The sequence below is a fragment of the Danio aesculapii genome, chromosome 15, assembly GCF_903798145.1.
Source record: "Danio aesculapii chromosome 15, fDanAes4.1, whole genome shotgun sequence".
NCBI classification, from domain to species: domain Eukaryota; kingdom Metazoa; phylum Chordata; class Actinopteri; order Cypriniformes; family Danionidae; genus Danio; species Danio aesculapii.
In genome coordinates this window covers 25,100,337-25,119,777 of record NC_079449.1, presented here as the reverse complement: position 1 = coordinate 25,119,777, position 19,441 = coordinate 25,100,337, and the positions used below count along the sequence as shown (strand labels likewise).

The following is a 19,441-nucleotide window of genomic DNA, read 5'->3' as shown; positions in this document are numbered from 1 at the left end:
CTAATATATAGGTAAACATATATGTGCATTTATGCACACATATTTATTTGCATATAAAACCTATATAGGTACATGTATGCATGTATTTATGTACACACATATATACACAAACTGTATATTTACACATATTTATGCATATATGTACTCATAATATTGGAAAACGGCCAATTCTATATATGTCACATATATTAAAAACCTATATCAAAACCTATATTTAACACATGTTTTTATATAGGATTTTTCTATGTGGGAACTATAACTGAAGAATAGCAAAAAACGCTTCTGGTGGATCTCAAACATTTTATTTCCAAACACACTATACAGGTCAATTGGCAGAGTGCTGTTATGCAGTACATATCTGATATACATATGAATGTTGTGTAAAAACTTTTTTTTTTTATACATACATTTTAGCACCAGGTAGTTACATACAATCTGTAGATAAAAATTCTAATAATTAAAAAAAAGGAAAACTATTATAAAATCTACTGTACAAAAAGTTTGAACAAATGTTTTAATAGAAACACAGGCACTGTGTGAACCTTTGCAGCTTTCTGGTTTGAATTAAAACCATTTTATGACTTGTGCAATGATATGTAAACATCCTCATCTAAGGCTAAATATGTTTGTGATGTCTGAAACTGAAAAAACAAAAGTCAAATTAATTCTAATTAGTATTCGAGTGAAAACACCAGTGTTAGTGTGAGTTAAAAATTAGAGTTAAATGAGTTGCCACAATGAACACTGAAAGTTCAGCAAATTATCAATTGTATATTTAATTTGGTATCAAGTTTATTTTCAATATATCATCCCTGCATGAAACTGATTTAGTTTTTTTGACACATGATGGTACTGCATCAGTAACATTAAAATACATAAAAAAAATACATATTGCAATTTTTAAAGCCAATTACATAGACAATCAATTGATTAATTTCACCCAAATAAAAACAAGAACCAGAACACCAAAATGATCAACAAATAAATCAAATCAATCTGACCTTCCTGAGCAGAGAATGACACCTTTGGAAATGGTTATTAGAGTAGTCTGAAAACAGCCCACAAGGCTTAAACGTTATCGCTCTGACTTGATTTTGTACCGAAGAACCACATATGTAGCGAGTCGCAGGATGACGAAGAAAATCCCCAATACGATGAAGTCCATGTAGAGCTTGGCATCTTCTACATCCAACAACTGCAGAACTTCTTCAGGTCTTTGAAATTTGCAGACCCTCCCTGGACACTCGAGCTCAGTTCGGTTCATCCCATAAATGGACAGAATCACCCCCTCAAATCCATATCTGCCATAAACACAGCGATACAAATATGAAAACAATACTGCATCATGAAAACATACTCAACTACTTAAGACACAAATAGCATACCGGACATAGGACACATAGGAACTCCATTGTAGGTATTCTGGAATGGTGTCAAAGTTCACAAAGAAACCGGAGAACAACAGGACTGGAATACCTGTAACGGGACCTATAAAAGTGGCCACCTGTGAAGAAGATCCACAGTATTCAAGTAGTAGTCAATTCCAAGAGCATTTAAAATGTTATCATAAACGAAAGCAGGGTTACAGACTGAAACATTACATTTAGAGGTAAAATTACTTACTATATAAAGGTTATTACAGTTTAGCACTTTGCAAATATATATTTCAATACTATTAATACATTTGATAAATGTTTCAGTTAATTTTTTTGTGTTTCTTTTATTATTGGTTTTGTTTGTTTTAGTTTCGTTTTATTTTGTGATCCCTTTTCAGGTTTCAGTTTTAATTTTAGCAGATTAACACATATAGTTTTGACCAGAGCAATGGTTTGGGTTTGCACAGCGTAGTAATATAAATAAAATAATTGTTTGAACAAACATCAAATTCCAAAAAATAAACAAATTTATGGAATCAAAGTAAAAATGATGACAAATTCGTACAAACTTATTAAAGGTCCAAATATGATGCTTTTTACAAAATGTAAAATAAGTCTCTGATGTCCCTGGAGTGTGTATGTGAAGTTATATACCCCAACAAATAATGTTTTATAACTCTTTGAAATATGAATGAGATTGAGCTCCTTTCAAAAAAGGCGAAGCTACAAACACCTGTGCTGACTCAATACAGGACTGACGATATCTCTGTAAAAAACTGAAAATGTGAAAAGAAGTGTCTATGGAGATCATTTGAGCATCCTCAAACTCCACATTTATAGTCCTGTTAGTTGATAACATTATCTTCAACAGGTGAAAACTCTAATGGCAGACGACTGCTTCTCACTCAGAGCTGTTAATGCTAATGAGGGAGAGATCATCACCAATGGGCGGGGCTTTTCCCCTTTGATGACATGTACAAAGGGAGGATGTCAATCAAAAAGTGTTTCTGCAGACTGTTTTTATTAAGTGTGATAATTAAAAAATTGAATTATTAAATTTGTAATATTAGAACCTGGTTATATTCACACACTGTTGCCACACAACTGGGTTTAAACTCCTATGAGAAAAGTGATTTTTGCATAATAGGTCCCCTTTAAGATTAACCATATAGAAAATGTTTTAATATAATATTGCACTTGACTAATGTGTTTGCCTGTAAAATCTCCAGCTACAGGTACTTTTCTAGACAGCAGCATGTCAGATTTTCCGTCACAGAATGAGTGCTTATTAACTAAATTATTATTTTTATTTCAGTTATCTTTTCAGTGACTGTTGTTAGTTTCCTTTAAGTTAATTTTTTCAGATAACAAAAATGTTTTTGGAAAATAGTTTTGGGGTCCTATCATACACCCGGCGCAATAAGGCACAAGACGTCCTTGGCGTGATTTGTTGCTATTTTTAGACCAGCGCAACCCTAATTTTCACGTTTTGCACCATGCTGTTTAAATAGCAAATCCATTTGTGCTACTTTGTGGACTCGTGGGTGTTCCGGTCTATAAAGGAGGTGTGTTAAGTCGCATTGTTGGCGCGTTGCTATTTTGAGAAACTGAAATAGACTGCACCATTGACCAAGTAAATGCTGGTCTTAATTCCAGCACAGAGAGCGTTTGTTATGCACCTATGCAGGTTCAAATGCTTAATACACATAGGGTGTACAGCAATACACAAATATCTTTACATATTAAAGGAAATAAAGGATTAAAATGTTACAAAAAATATTATTTACTACATAGATTAAAAAAAAAACACTACCTCCATGCCTTCTTTGTGTCTGGGGGCTTTTTTTCAGTTTATTCATGACAATTTGCATTTGTATAATGTTATTATTATGATCAGTATTATTCATTATTTGCATATTTATATTTGTTTTATTAAAAACAAGTTTAAATTTGTCTATATGTCGGGTTATTGAGACGTATGCATAACCATATGGGGCATAAGAATAGGATGTGTGATTGGATATAACTAACCACACTTTGTTATTATTGTTCATTTATTCGTTTGCTGAATTTTTAGAACTGAAAATTAGAACTGAATTTAGAAATAGTTTTGAAACAAATCTTTGCGCTTAATAAATTAAATTTAATATGTAGGCTAATAGATGTCTTCAGTGGAGTGCGTACAACACCGTTTCCTTATCCATGAAAGTAAAGGAGTAGAGTAAAAGTAAAATAAAGAGAAAGTAAAGAGGCAGAATGGAGGAGGCTCATTCTCTATGCACGGGCAGATGGTCTGTTTAACTGTTTTCTCGCTAGTGAAGCATTCAGTTTGTCAATTCAGTTTTTCCACTTACAAAGTCCACCATAAAATTGGCAAATGTGCCATGGCGCGATGCACTTAAAGGGAATGGGAGATGAGACTCTGATTGGTTTAATGCAAGTTATGCTAAAAAAAAACATAACTTATTAGGAGAATAAGCACAACCCTGTTAGACCATGCGCCGTGGCACAAACCATATTTTTCCATCCTTAAAATAGCAAAAGTGGATCCGAACACTCTCTAAATGCTTTAGATTTTGTGGCTAGATCGTCCTTAGTCTTGGTTTTTGTTTACTAAAATGACCTTGTACTAAATACATAATGCAGTTCACTTAATGGCCACTGTTGCCACTAAAGACAATTTCTGAATTAGTGGGGACTAGTGGGACCAAAGCACTGGCTTAAGTAAAAACATATAATGTAAACACAGTGTAGCCTTTCAAAATATGCTTAATTTAATTGCATTTTTGAAAATACAATCTTTAACCTGTACTTGCACTACTTACTCAAAAGTTTAAGATCAAGATAACGTCTTTGTTAATTATTTAAACTTGGATGTATTTTATAACCCCTGTTATATTGTTGTAGTTTCTTTGTTTCTAGTGAAACCAAATGATGTAATGTAAAAAGTATGCAGAAAAAAACATATATAAAATTTGGTCTTAACATGACAAAAACGCATATGGACACTAGATTTTAAATGGTCGTAAATGTTTTCGTGCAGCCTGGTGCCCTGAGGGCTAAAGAGTGACACTGTAGCTGAGCTGTACCTGAAGGGATGTGGAGGCAGCACCGACTAGGAGCCCAAGAGACTGGGCTACTAAAGCTGTACAGATTGACAAAGCCAAAAACAACAAGTAGCGGCTTGCCTCTGGAGGCTGTTCAGTCATCCAGTACACAATACTGCAGTACATAATGGGACAGAGAACCTGTGGAAGAGCCATTGTTATAAAGGGCCCTGATTAATATTGCATTAAATTTTCGCCACAGTATGCTCAGCTCATATCAAGCATAAAATGGAGTCGATATGGCTCAGACAGGCATTCGCTCACCTGGAATGGAATGTCAGCCATTGTCTTTGCCAGATAGTAAGCCTTTAGGCTGTACCAGTAGTTCAGATGTTCCCTTAGAAACACAGCCATCTCTAGGGGAACTGAAAGCAGGACAGAGAATCACAGAAAAAAAACATTTTCACTTCCCCTGAGTGAATGTGGGACGTGATGTTAGATCCAAAATTGAAATGCTGCAATGTGTTGATAGTGAAATGTGTCTGTGACATGTTTCTTCACTAACTTACAAGTAAGAACTGTAGGCATCAATGCTCCAAACATGAGAAAGAGCATTGAGAAAAAGAGGAAGCCGGTGTTGTTGAAGACTTTGCTGGCATCATTGCCGATATTGAGGTACAAAAGGCCTATCAACACTCCAATGGAGATATGTGACATTAGCCGGAGATGTGTCAGAACCTATAGGACAAAAAACACGAAACATGTTTACATGGCCTTATTGTAAACAGTAAAATGCAGTAGTAATATTTTTTTGGAAGCCAAAATGCCCCAAATATGATAATCCCACACATAAAATTTGAAACAGCCATATATTTCCATACGTGAAGTTTAATTTTAAACTAATTTCGAGAGGAGCATGTGCTCATGATTGACCCAGCCCGTCCACATTAGCTAATCATGATCCTCCAATCAAAGGATCCCAAGTTACTATATATATATATACTCATTTCCTCTCTACAACTATCTTCGTCTGGAAGAAACCCTCCTCCTCCCCTTCTTCCACCTTTATCCAGAATGGGCGGCACGGTGGCCCAGTGACTAGCACTGTTGCCTCACAGCAAGAATACCAATGGCGTTGGGTCTTCACTGGGCCATCTAGCCTAAATCTTTTTTTAATGTCTTGCTCTCAGGAAGTTCACCTTGGCCTCAGCAGCGGGGGAGTTTCAGATTGACCTGAGCTCAATCTCCCCTCGCCCTGTGAAAGGAGGGAGCCCTGGGCTCGAGGATCCTTTGAGCTCAGGGCTCTCTCCCGGGACAGCACGACAAACAAGCTATGTATAAATCGTGAGCTAAGTGTGAACTCTTGAAATATTAAAATGCAAAACAACCAGTTTCCACAGGCTAATACATGTTATTAGTCATGTTACAGATTTTATTAAAGGTGCAGTAGGTGATTGTCTTCAGAAACATTTCTTCTTGTGCTGGTTGAAAGTCTTTTCACATTGCAATAGTAATGATTAAAGTAAATAATCTAATCTTATGTATTTAATTTATATGTATTTTTTTATATTCTGTGTAACGCATAAAACTAAAAAATGTTGGTCCAATTAAAATATTTGGGCTGAAAATTACGATAGGTAACTCAAACTGTTTGTCAACAAATGTAGATTGATGACAGGATCTTTCTGTTTTTAGCACTCGTTTGTTCTGATTTTATATCTTTGAATATTAGAAAATAAGTAAATAGCACTCTTCCATCTAAGCTGCTTTACTGAGGTAATGTTTGTTAATTTTTTAACAGAGACAACTTGTCACACAGTCCCACTCTAATGTTACTTTGAATATTCGATCTAAAATAGTGTGTAAGTATGACTTCAAAACAACATTTTAATTTGCTGTGAACAATGTTGTATTTTAGTCATTGGCTATAATTGATAATATGATTTCACTATTTAGAATAGCAAAACAATACAATAGCAAACAATACTTTTCTACAATTAAAGTCTGATTGTGCGAATATAAAACTAAATATAAAAATATAAAAAAGTTTACCCCAATGCCACCTTGGGGAAACTGGCAGTAATAAGTATAATTCCTGCACCCCACTGGCCTGTCATGAAACTACGCTTACGTTGGACAAAGCTTACGTCTCCATAGAGACACCAGCAGAGATCAGATATCTAGATTAATCTAGATATAATAGTTTTTCAAAAAGGTTTTTAAGTTTGGAATTGTAGTATTGTGAAGTACAATAAATTTGTAACTGGTAAATGATATAATCTAGTGTTATATGGTTGTCTATGGTCATCTATTTACTGTGCGTTCATGGCATCAGGAGGCCTAGCTTTGGCCGGCAGAGAGGGATGTGCATTATCATTGCTATTATGCTATTTTCACAGATCTCCTACCGGACCTTTAACATGCGACCTATATACATCTGTTAACATTTTAAAAATGTGTTTTTGTGTTGATGACATTTTAAAGACCTACTTAAATTGAGAAAACTCTGCGTAACCCTGATATAACACTGATTATATATATGAAGTTTAACAGAGCAAGGAAATTTTCACAGTATGTCTGATAATATTTTTTCTTCTGGAGTAAGTCTTATTTGTTTTATTTCGGCTAGAATAAAAGCAGTTTTTAATTTTTTAAAAAGCATTTTAAGGTCAAAATTATTAGCCCCTTTAAGCTCTATTTTGTTTCGATAGTCTACAGAACAAACCATCATTATACAATAACTTGCCTAATTACCCTAACCTGCCTAGTTAACCTAATTAGCCTAGTTAAGCCTTTAAATGTCTCTTTAAGCTGTATAGAAGTGTCTTGAAAAATATCTAGTCAAATATTATTTACTGTCATCATGGCAAAGATAAAATAAATCAGTTATTAAAACTATTATGTTTAGAAATGTGTTAAAAAAAATCTTCTCTCCGTTAAACAGAAATTGGGAAAAAATAAACAAGGGGGCAAATAATTCATGGGGGCTAATAATTTTGTCTTCAACTGTATGTATATGTATATATATAATAATATAATAAAATAATGTATATGTTTACATTAATAATAAATATTATAATTAATTAATATATATTAATAAAATTATGAAAGATTAAACTGTAAAAACATTATAAGAATAATACTTTATATTACTTTTTAATATTATTTATACTCAATACTTATATAACTTAATTCTTTATGTAAACATATTTAAACAAATATTATTTATTACCATTTTACATAGTTCAATTCTGCAGACCTTTTACTATTTTAACACCTAGCTCACATGAATGGTTTGGTTACTACTCTAAAATCTATATTAAATGACACAAAAAATAAAACAAATAAATAAATGGGATAATTTTTGGTATATTGATTTGTGGGGCACCATTTTGTCATCCTGTGAATAAAACGCTAAAGTATAAGACTGAGACAACACTGTACCTGGTCTCTGCATATTGTAATGAATGTTCTTTTCAAAAGAATGCAGAACTGAGTCAGAGAGCTTGTCGCAAACGTATGACTCTCAACATGCCCCGAATCCTGTGAAAGCAAGTGGAGAAAAGCAAAATTAGTAATTGAAAAAATAAATAAATATAAAAGATCATCCTAAAGCATGGAGCATCTGCCATAGACAGCTTTTACTATTTAAAGCAGGTGTCAGTGACAGTTCATGTACTCTTCTGCCAAGTACAGGCTTGCAATTATCTTATTCGTAATCATTTATTTGTGAGACAGCTCTCATCAAAACATGAATTAAAAAACAGTTATATAATTGAAACCCTTATAGGGGTTTATGAAAGAAGCATCAGAACAGAGTGGGTGAGTTTGTGTAGCAAACATCCTGACCACAGTTTCTGCACGTAAGCATCACATGCTATCTTGGCTAAAACTGACACTAGCATCACTCACTTTGACACATTTTGCAGTGCATGAGGTTACGGTGGTTTTGTCGATACAGTTGCACTTTTCCTCCAGAGCACACATGCCACCCTGAACAGCCTCAAACAAGACTGGGTTCAAGTCACCATACTCTCCTGAGGCTACTTCAATGACTGGACACAAAACAGAAGAGAAATGCATGATGCTTAGAGGCATATAAATAAAGCATAAACATAGTATGTTATATCTAATCAGCCAATCACATTGCAGCTACTCTGTTTATTTAGGCATGTAGATGTGGTCAAGATAATCTGCTGAAGTTCAAACTGAGCAATAGAATGGGGAAGAAAGCTGATTTAAGAATGTTGGTTGTTGTTGTCAATGACAGCTGGCCGTGTCTTTCAGAAACTGCTGATGTACTGGGATTTTCACACAAGCAGCTCTAGGGTTAACAGATAATAGTGAAAAAAGAGTAAATAATCAATAAGAGCTCTTTGTTGATGTCACAGGTCAGAGGAGAAAGAACAGACTCAAGCTGATAGAAAGGCAGCAGTAACTCAAATAACCACCAGTTACAACCTGAACAGCTCGGAACACACAACACATCCATTATGAAATTTATGCTGAACAATTTGGAAGGTAAGGGTTTGATTTGAAATAAACAACACAAGAGTATTGATCCATCCTGTCTTTTATAAACAGTTGAAATGCTTGTGCAAGGTGAATAATGTTTGGTCGCAGAGCATACTGTGAGTGCAGTGCCCTTGAGAGTTTGCTCAATGTAAAAACATTGGCCCATTAGTGTTGGCCCCACATGGGGTGCCCTCATTAGGCCCACACTTGCCCTGGACAAGCAGGACCACTTTGAAGTTTGAAGATTGAAAATTAAAGATTTGAAATGTCCCTCCCCTGATTTTTGTGTATGAACGACAGCCAATGAATATGATTGACAGTGTCACATATGCTGTCAGTCCATTTTTTTCCTCTTAACATTTTAGTGTGTGTATGTAAGATCAGTAATCTAACAGGAAGCAGGAAACAGTATACAGAGAACAGAAGGCCAACACAAGAAGGCTACGAATAGCTTCCAAACTTTAGTGATTCTCTTGGTGTATACATCACGTTTTGGTAATGATCACTAGTACTGTGACGATAGTCAATGTATAGACTTATCGTTCAACACATGGACATGACCTCAATCATTTTTGGTGATGCAATATATATTGCCAGTACATAAAAACAAATTCTAGCAACATTTCAGCTGATTGCACTGATTCAAGCCAAGCACAGCCCTATTAAGCTTCAGTGGGACTTGCAGAGAGCTAGCTGCTGGCTATAATCCAAGCAATAAGCAATACCAATAGAGCATCTTTGGTACAGGAGATTTTATGGATTTGTATCAGTCTTTAGCAACTGCATCATGCCATTACATCAATATTGATCAAAATACCTGAGAAATCAATTCAATGAAAAATTAAAGCTTCTGAAGACAAAGACACAAATGATCAATAGGGTGTACCTAATAAAGTGGCCACTTTATATGAATGGCTAACTTACTGAAATCTGCAGGATTGTGGTATGTGGGGCAGTGAAGACCCAGTCCTCTCAAGTAAGGAATCAGGTATGGGACACTTCCTTTGTATATACATTGGCCTTGGCTTAAAATATACAGCTGTGAAGCAAACCAAGAAACAAAAAAAGATGATCCCAAAAGCTTTCAGCTTCTAAAAATGAAGACTTGCACATGCCTTTTTATTAACCTTATCAAACATCTCGAAGAGTTTGGCACTGGGCTGGTGAATGGTGCAAATGATGGTCCGCCCTCCTTGTGCCAAAGACTTCATCAATGACACAACCTGGAAACAGGAGGCACTATCTAAACCACTGAAATAAAAAAGGCACAATTACTGCAATATAGCTTTTAATGACACAAGCATGTAAATAATGACATTATTCATGTCTGAGTGCATCATTACCTGGTGGGCTCATCAAAAAACATGACTGGAGGGTTGTTTACTAGCTCAAGGGCAATAGCCAGTCTCTTACACTGTCCTCCAGACAGAGACACAGTACGAGTGTGGACACATTCATGTAGTCCCAGCGCTGTCAGGATCTCTTTTATCTGCAGGCCAGCATAAACACAAAGGAAGGAGCTGAATTTTAAAGGCAAACAAGCATACATGTGCAGCTTCCAATGAGATGAGCTTCACCTACCAGCTCTTTTTTCACCTCCGAGCTTTCATTGAGCTTCAGGTTGGCTGATACCTTAAAAACAATGGAGAAATCAGTCAGTCTTACATTTTCTTTTGCATGTGACTGTTTTATAAGCATTAGCATCAAATCAGCAATAGGGGGCATCCTTTACCACATTATTCACCCTGGAGACTTACCATCATAGCTTCTTGAACGGACAAATGAGGAAGCAATTTGTCCTCTTGCATAATGTAACAGGACATTTTACGAAAAGTTCGGGGATCTCGGAGCTTTCCATTAACTAGGATCTGTCCAGTCATCCCTGTTTCCCTATAAAGCACATAACAAGATTTTTAGGTGTTCAAGATTTGAATGAAGATAGATTTTATTTAGATTACATTTAATAATAAAGATTATTAAGAACTTTAGATTACATTTGTGATTAAAGTTTAAACTGAATTTAATTAATCATTTTTAATGTAATTATTTTTATGCATTACTATTTTTATATCTATTTTTACAAGTTTATTTATTTATTTTTTTAATGCAGAAAGTGATCATTTATTTAAATTTAATTTATATTAAATTTGATTTAAAAATATATATATAATTTATATTTAAATTTAATGTAAAATTGCTATTTTTTATTTTTATGTATTTATAAATGTGTTTATTTTAATGTATTACTAAATTCATTTATTAAGTGGTAATTAAAATAAGGCAAGGCAGGGCAAGTTTATTTATATAACACATTTCATACACAGTGGCAATTCAAGGTGCTTTACATAAACAGGAATAAAAGAGACAAGTATAAATAAAATAAAAACAAATAATATTTCAACAAATAATCCATATTTCAAAACACAGGTGTCTCATATTTTCTCATTTCCCCTATCAATCTACTGGATGTCTCCAACAGATTCAATTTTTCACCTAAAATCGAGAAGCAAATCGCACAGCCCCTGATTTTTACCCTCTCCCAAGAGTAGATCACTTTAGCTAGCCAAACGTAATAAAAGGTATCTGATCTCAGCCTGACGCCAGGGACTTTAAGCCCCCCGCAACAGATTATCTGTTGTGAGTCACGTCTCGGATCTCACTTATTGTAATTGCACTGCAATACACAGAGACAGAACTGCCAAATCACATACAGTTTTTCCATATTCCAAAACACTGGTGTATCATATTTTCTCACTTTACTCTGGGACTTCCCCATTCTGGTGATCCCACCTCCCACAATCTGTGGACTTTTTCAGTACCTATTAATCTATTGGACGTCTCCAACTTTTTTCCTCAAAATCGAGAAGTTAAGCTTCACCGCTCTAATTACGTATGTTTAAATTAGATTATTTTAAAACCCAATTAGTCAAGGTAACACAAATCATTTGAGGAAACCGATTGCAACAAACCATTTAGGTTCAAAAACTAATCCCAATGAGTACTGTGAACTTAATCCATTTGAGTAAACAAACTACTGTAAAACCCAATAAGTTAAGGCAACTCAAACTGTTTGATGAAATCGATTGCTACAAACTATTTGAGTTAAACTTACTCCATTTAAGTTGAAGTAATGAGGTATTTAATTAACTCATTACCTTCAACACTGAGTTCAAAACTCTTTTCAAATGAGTAGAATTCTCTTTCAGTCAATTTTGAGTTAATTACACTCATTTCATTTGATAAAGTTTATTGTTGGGTTTTACTGTCTACTATGGCGGCGCTGTGGCTCAGTGGTTAGCACTGTCGCCTTACAGCAAGAAGGTCACTGGTTCAAGCTCCGGCTGGGTCAGTTGGCATTTCTGTGTGGAGTTTGCATGTTCTCACCGTGTTCGCGTGGGTTTCCTCCGGGTGCTCCGGTTTCCCCCACAGTCCAAAGACATGCGGTACAGGTGAATTTAATAAGCTAAATTGGCCATAGTGTATAAGTTTCCTAGTACTGGGTTGCGGCTTGAAGGGTATGCGCTATGTAAAACATATGCTGGATAAGTTGGTGATTCATTCCGCTGTGGCAACCCCTGATAAATAAAGGGACAAAGCCAAAGGAAAATGAATGAATAAATATTATTACTATAATTATTACCCTCACCTGTACCCTGCCAGGATGTTCATCAGTGTAGACTTTCCAGCCCCAGAAGGGCCCATAATGCCAATGAGTTCTCGACTGCTGAACTTCCCCGATAGACACTTAAGCAAAGCCTTGTAACCTGCAAAGACAAAAAAAATTGCATGCTTGGCCTCATATGGCTCTCCTTTGAAACAAATGGTCCACTGGTAGTTAATCTCTTCAAATAAGCAGTATGCTTTAATCCTTGAACCTCATGACTGTACTGCATATTTTCTCCAAAGCTAAGAAATGTGAGAAAGCAAGTGATAAAGGTGATGAGAGAATTAGGCTCCAAAATCTTTAAGTACAGTGGCTAATTAAACCTCTCTGGACAAGTCTGCTCAATGACCTTTCTGTGAGTCCACCAAGATATCAGAAAGAAAGAGAAAAAAATGATGACATGCTGCTATAATAAAAATCTATATTAAAAAAGCATACACTCCCAGGATTGTCAAAGCGAGACTTACTGTTTTTCAAAGCAAGTGCCCTAATTAGAATCCTATTAGTCCAAAAGCTCTGTTCTCACAGTCAAATCCCAGGAAAACCCTCTCCTTTATCCTGTGAATTATTCCCATACATTCAGAAGTGCTCCATTTTCAAAATTGGTGGCGCTATTGCTTTGGACACAGCATGTTTTAATCACAATTATTTCCTTCATTTTCACATTTAGGACTTGTGATGTTGTTTTAACAACACATAAGCTGAAATTATTGAGTATGTCACTTATGTGTATAGAGTGAACTGAACAACACTTCCAAAAGCAAGAACTTAATAATAAGCGAGCTACATTTAAGACACAATACTGTCTATTTTTACTGTTTCACCAAAGGTAATAGTTAAAAAGAAAACTGGAGTCAAACATTGTGGTGTTTCCTTCCTCAATGAATTTGTCAAAATGAGAGAACAACCTACAATGTCCTTTATTATTAAGGTCACTGCTTATTTTGAAGTTATAAGTTACTGCTATTTGTGAGTATCCTAACAGGAAAAGCTATTTTATAAGCATATTTCATAAGTTATATATGTTCTGAAGCCCATAACAAAGCTTAAAATTGTATTTGAAAAAGATATTGATCAAAATGGGTTTGAGATACCTCACAGTTATTAGTGTTAGTATGGCACCTGGTGGTAATTTCCTTAAAGAGTTAGTTCAAATAAAAAAGAAAATTCTGTTATTAATTACTCACCCTCATGTCATTCCAATCCACTGATACCTTTGTATTATGAAAATATTTTAAATGAAATACTAGAGCTCTCTCATCCTCCATATTTAGCAGTGGTCCTGTGACGTCCAGAGTCCAGAAAAGGACTAACTCCAGTGGTTCAACTGTAATCATGCAATACTGTAAATACGACTCTGTTCGCCTATATCTTCTCTCCCATGTCAGGTCATCAGTGTGCATGTTTACTACAGGCAATATGATGTACTGCCATTAAAGTCAGCAGTGCAACACATAAGCATTGTATTGGCTGTTGCAAGTGGCTAACAAAGTAGTTTTTACAGATTTTTCCTGGTGCACAAAAGTGTTCTTTAATTACAGTTGAGCCACTGAAGTCACATGGAACATTTTAACAATTTTTGGTTGCTTTTCTGATTCTGGAAGCATAGCTGTCAGGACAACAGAGCTCTCGGATTTCATCTAAAATATCTTCATTTGTGTTCTGAAGATGAACAAAGGTCTCAGGGGATTGAAATTACATGAGAGTGAGAATTTAAATTTTTGGCTGAAGTTACCCTTTGAGCTCACATTGACATGCAGCACAGCTGTGCTCACAGCAACCCGAGTTCATTTCCTGCCTTGCTGTCCTTTGCTAATCCCACTTAACTCTCTCTACCCCTACCTTTCCTGTCATGCTCTACTGTTACTCTAATTTATACAAAGCATGAAAAAATCTATATATAAAGATAAATATAAACTGTAAAACCCAATAAGTTAAGGTAACTCAAACCGTTTAAGGAAACCGATTGCAACAAACCATTTAAGTTCAAAAATGAATCCTAATGAGTGCTGTGAACTTAATCCATTTGAGTAAACGAAGCAATTTGAGCACAGTAAAACCCAATAAATGTAGAGAACTCAAACCAACTGAGTACTGTAAAAGCCAATAAGTTAAGGCAACTCAAACCGTTTGAGGAAACCGATTGCTACAAACCACTTAATTAAAAAATTAGTTAAACATTAGTTAAAAAACTAATCTATATTACTACTGTTAACTTACTCCATTTAAGATGAAGTAATGAGGTATTTAATTAACTCATTACCTTCAACACTGAGTTCAAAACTCTTTTCAAATGAGTAGAATTAAATTTCAGTAAATTTTGAGTAAACAAAACTGTTGGGTTTTACAATATATATATTAAAGGGAACTATCCCTTTAAAATGATGTCAGGAGCCAATTTCTAATGGAAATGTTGGTCTCTTTAGTAATGTCAGATGTGAACACAAAAACAGTAGCCGTAGAGAGTAACTACTATCTTTGTGCCATGCAGACTAGAAAGTGCATGTGTCAGCTCCATCAGATAAAACAGTGATTGGTAGGAGACACCAGCATTCATGACGTGACCTGCAAATCAATAGATCTGAGTGTCTGACAGGAAAAGGTTTCCATTAGTTTTGTTTCATTGTCCTAATGCGATTTTAATCTCCCCTGAATGCTAAACTTCTCAAATGCAAGACAGTAAACAAAATCTGATAATTTAAGCATTCATATAACCAAATCATTTTAATGTACCACTGAAATTCGCATCCAAGAGAATGGTTTATTAAGACAAAGAGTAATCAGCATTTAGGCTCAGATTTATTTTCAACATTGTATTTCTCTGTTAATCTGAGGTGTTGTATATATTTTTGAGTTTATATTTAAATTTTTTAATTTATATAAATAAACTTAGATCATTTTTGCCATTTAAAAACACTATAAATATATACAGTCAAGCCTAAAATTATTCATACCCCTTGTAAATTCTGACCTAAAGTTTCAGTTCAAATGTAAATAAAAGCTGAGAAATATTTTATTTCCACAATGATGCCTCTTGTACATAGTCTTATAATCTTTTGGGAGAAGACTGAGTCATATCCAGTAAAAAAATACTTTCTGAAAGTAACTTTAAGTCAGAATTTGCCATGGTTATGAGTAATTTGGGGATTGAATGTATATGGTGGTGTTAGAAGATAGATGGTGATAGTGTTTTACAATGATCCTCAAGGTCTGTTCAAACGAATGATGCTCAAAACTAAAAGTCACGCACTGTTTATTATCAATATCAATCGAATGACAGAATATATATGGTTACATTGATCAGAATGTGTAAAGTGACCACCACTGACCTTGTTTCTTCCACCAGGGTCCTTCTCTGATGGTGTAGCAGAGCTCTTTGAACTCTAGCTCCACAGTGGTGCGTTTGGGCAGGTGAGAAAAGCGTTGCGCCTCTGTGATGTGGTTCTCCACCTTCTTCAAATGGGTCAGCAGTGGAGCTTCCTGCGGCTGTGATCCTCCATTACACAGGCTGTCCTCCATACTGATACTAACCGACCCAGGATCAGACGTCTTCTCTGCCATCCCAAAAAAGCCTAAAGCCTAAAACTATTAAATAAATGAGAGCTTTTAACTCCGGACGTGTTGTACAGGACATCTTTTTGCAACTGTATCAAAAGAAATGTACAGTACACTCTGATCCACTTTTACTTTTAATTTCATTGTGGCTTCTAGTCAATAAAGTACACTCACCGGCCACTTTATTAGGTACACCTGTCCAACTGCTTACACAAATTTGTAATCAGCCAATCACCCAAAATGCATTTAGGCATGTAGACACGGTCAAGACGATCTGCTGCAGTTCAAACCGAGCATTAGAATGGGTAAGAAAGATGATTTAAGTGATTTTGAATGCGACATGGTTGTTGGTGCCAGACAGGCTGGTCTGAGTATTTCAGAAACTGCTGATCTACTGGGTTTTTCATACACAACCATCTCTAGAGTTTACAGAGAATGGTCTGAAAAAGAGAAAATATCCAGTGAGTGGCTGTTCTGTGGGCGCAAACGCCTTGATTCCAAAGGTCAGAGGGGATGGCCCAGACTGGTCTGATGAGTCTCGATTTCTGCTGCAACATTCGGATGGTAGGATCAGAATTTGGCATCAACAGCATGAAAGCATGGATCTATCCTGCCTTACATCAGTGGTTCAGGCTGGTGGTGATGGTGTAATGTTGTGGGGCATATTTTCTTGTACCAATTAGTATCAATAGAGATCATGTCGACGCCACAGCCTACCCGAGTTCTGATGTTGACCATGTCCATCCCTTTGTGACCACAGTGTACCCATCTTCTGATGGCTACTTCCAGCAGGATAACGCAACATGTCATAAAGCGCAAATCATCTCAGACTGGTTTCTTGAACATGACAATGAGTTCACTATACTCAAATGGCCTCCACAATCACCAGATCTCAATCCAGTAGAGCACATTTGGGATGTGGTGGAACGGGAGATTTGCATCATGGATGTGCAGCCGACAAATCTGCAGCAACCACGTGATGCAGCCATGTCAATATGGACTACAATCTCTGAGGAATATTTCAAGTAATTTGTTGAGTCTATGCCACGAAGGATTAAGCAGTTCTGAAGGCAAAAGGCGGTCTAACCCGGTAATATTAAGGTGTACCTAATAAAGTGGCCTATGAGTGTATTTGAGTCATTGAAAAAAAAAAGAAATCTCCAATGGGAGCGCCTTCCTGTACTCTCCTCTTGAAACGCAAACCTCTTTAGATCGCCTGCTCATTCAGGAGAGGCCCCTACTCTGTCATATTGATCTGGCTGAGATTTTGGAGCTCCTGTAAAAGGCTGGGATTCAGTTTCCTCAGAGAGACTGCATTGTGCTGACACATTGAATTGACTTTCTAGATGCAAGTCCCTGGAGTTCAGAGCCAAAAGGAAGAGCGAAATCAGAGAATGTGAATAGCCAGGTCAGAGAGAGAGACATCACTGGCTCAGTCCACAGAGAACACTACGGGCAGGAGTGGTTCACATGAGACTAACCGTGCTGAGTGGAAACGACCTGTACAATGAAAGTCCTGCTGGATCGCATTTTAACCAGTGAAACATAATCATAAATGTTCATAAACACTGTAAAACATTCTGGGTTGTTTCAAACTAAATTTAATTGAAATATGGGTAAACACAAGTGTTGTGGTATACAAATGTATTAAAAATAATTTCATGTCTCAATGTCCAAATGGTTGTGTTTGTCCATATTTGATCCAAATGTCCAATGTGATCCAATTTTAGATTTGTAGAGCAAATAAATCAACCATTTTGTCTGTTTGGTGAAATCCTGTGCATTTTAATGTATGAGTTAGTGTTACATAACCCACACCTCCATAAAAATCTAGATCCAATAATTGTGAAATCTGTCAAGGACTTACAGTCATGCCTATTTCTGAAATGCAGTATTATTTAGTGTGTATTTTAATACTTTTGTGAATATTTCTTATTTGACTACACTTCAAATGGTACATACATTCCATCAAATGAAGAGGGCCTATATATAAATATAATATCTGCTAATATGGCTTCAAATTTATCAGAAAGAAACGTTGTCAGCATGCTTTTACACATATAAATATTGATATCTTTATTTAAAATGGTAAATAAATGCTGTAATCGAAAACATAAAGTACTATTTCAAAAAGACATGTGAAATTAGAATTAGAATTATACTACATGTGCCCTAATGTAATTAGTATTACTATATGCTACCCTTTTAAACACACAAAAGTAGAATTTATTAGGCCAACAATGAGAATAAAGAGATTTGGCTTTGTGGTCTTTATGCTCTGTATGTAGGCTAATCCACAAGAATTAGTAGTTTTATCTTCCTTAATACTATGCATATATACTACATTAGGCTAGTAAGGCTACATAATCAGATAAGGTATGATGTATAAATGCAATATTGCTTTAATTAAATAATGATTTAATAACAAATAAGAATAAAACATAACTGAGGTTATCAACCTCTAATTACAATATAATAAAATAAAAAGTCAGTCTCAAATTATAAAACCAGTATTACAAAGTTATGTTTCTGAATATGACCGACAAAGACTATACAACAATTTACATTTGTAAAAATGTATAGGGGAAAATCACTTACCCAGGCTCTCACTCGATGGGAAATATATTGAGAGGTGAAATGTGCGCCACTTTCTCCTTTTACAATAGGTATCAAATACGTCCTGCGTCAGTTGTAATCCTGTACAGAACTGAATGAAAGCTCCAGTCCTGAAGGAGAGTTTGGTGGCGAGGTGTGACGCAAAACCTGGGATGGTACAGAAAAGCCGTCAGACCATTCAGTGATGCTGCAAAACAAACCTGCACAGTAGTGGTGCACTGCAAGCTCAGCGCGCGCACCCGTCGCGTGCACTCTCTGACCTTTTAAAGAAATTACCCTATTTATTTATTTTATTTATTTATTTATTTGATTAATTTATTCATTGATATTTTATGTAGGGTTGTTTAAGATTATTAATTTATTTCTTCGTTTAATCTTAACTTATATTTCATACCATTTTCATTTATATAGATACTCACTGCGTGTCGCACAAATATGAAAAATGCATGTTTGTTTATTCAAGGTGAGATTATAGCACTCAGTGGGCAGTGCGGTGTGTAATTTCCTGTTAAAATGAGTGGACGCGATGACAACAAGCCACAACTGGTTCCCAGAAAAAGACAACGCTAATAAAGGTAGCTCCCCCTTAAGAAGACATCTGGACGAGTCTAAGCTTGAGAGGCAGTCCTTCACTGCATAAATGTCAACCGGTACCTAGAACAGATCTA

General features: G+C 35.6%; 1 protein-coding gene across 1 annotated transcript; it reads right to left on the bottom strand.

Annotated features, from left to right (window-relative positions):
* Nucleotides 1-806: 806 nt before the first annotated feature.
* abcg4b (ATP-binding cassette, sub-family G (WHITE), member 4b) lies at nucleotides 807-18,935 on the bottom strand. The gene is made up of 15 exons (XM_056474554.1): nucleotides 18,756-18,935; nucleotides 15,932-16,187; nucleotides 12,585-12,702; nucleotides 10,696-10,828; nucleotides 10,520-10,570; nucleotides 10,282-10,427; nucleotides 10,066-10,189; nucleotides 9,863-9,977; nucleotides 8,336-8,478; nucleotides 7,868-7,966; nucleotides 4,993-5,161; nucleotides 4,748-4,848; nucleotides 4,466-4,624; nucleotides 1,386-1,504; nucleotides 807-1,301 (listed from the first exon to the last, which is right to left on the bottom strand). The coding sequence occupies exons 2-15, from the start codon at nucleotides 16,161-16,163 to the stop codon at nucleotides 1,076-1,078; spliced, it is 1,935 nt and encodes a 644-aa protein (XP_056330529.1). The 5' UTR covers nucleotides 16,164-16,187; nucleotides 18,756-18,935; the 3' UTR covers nucleotides 807-1,075.
* Between the last annotated feature and the right edge of the window lie 506 nt (nucleotides 18,936-19,441).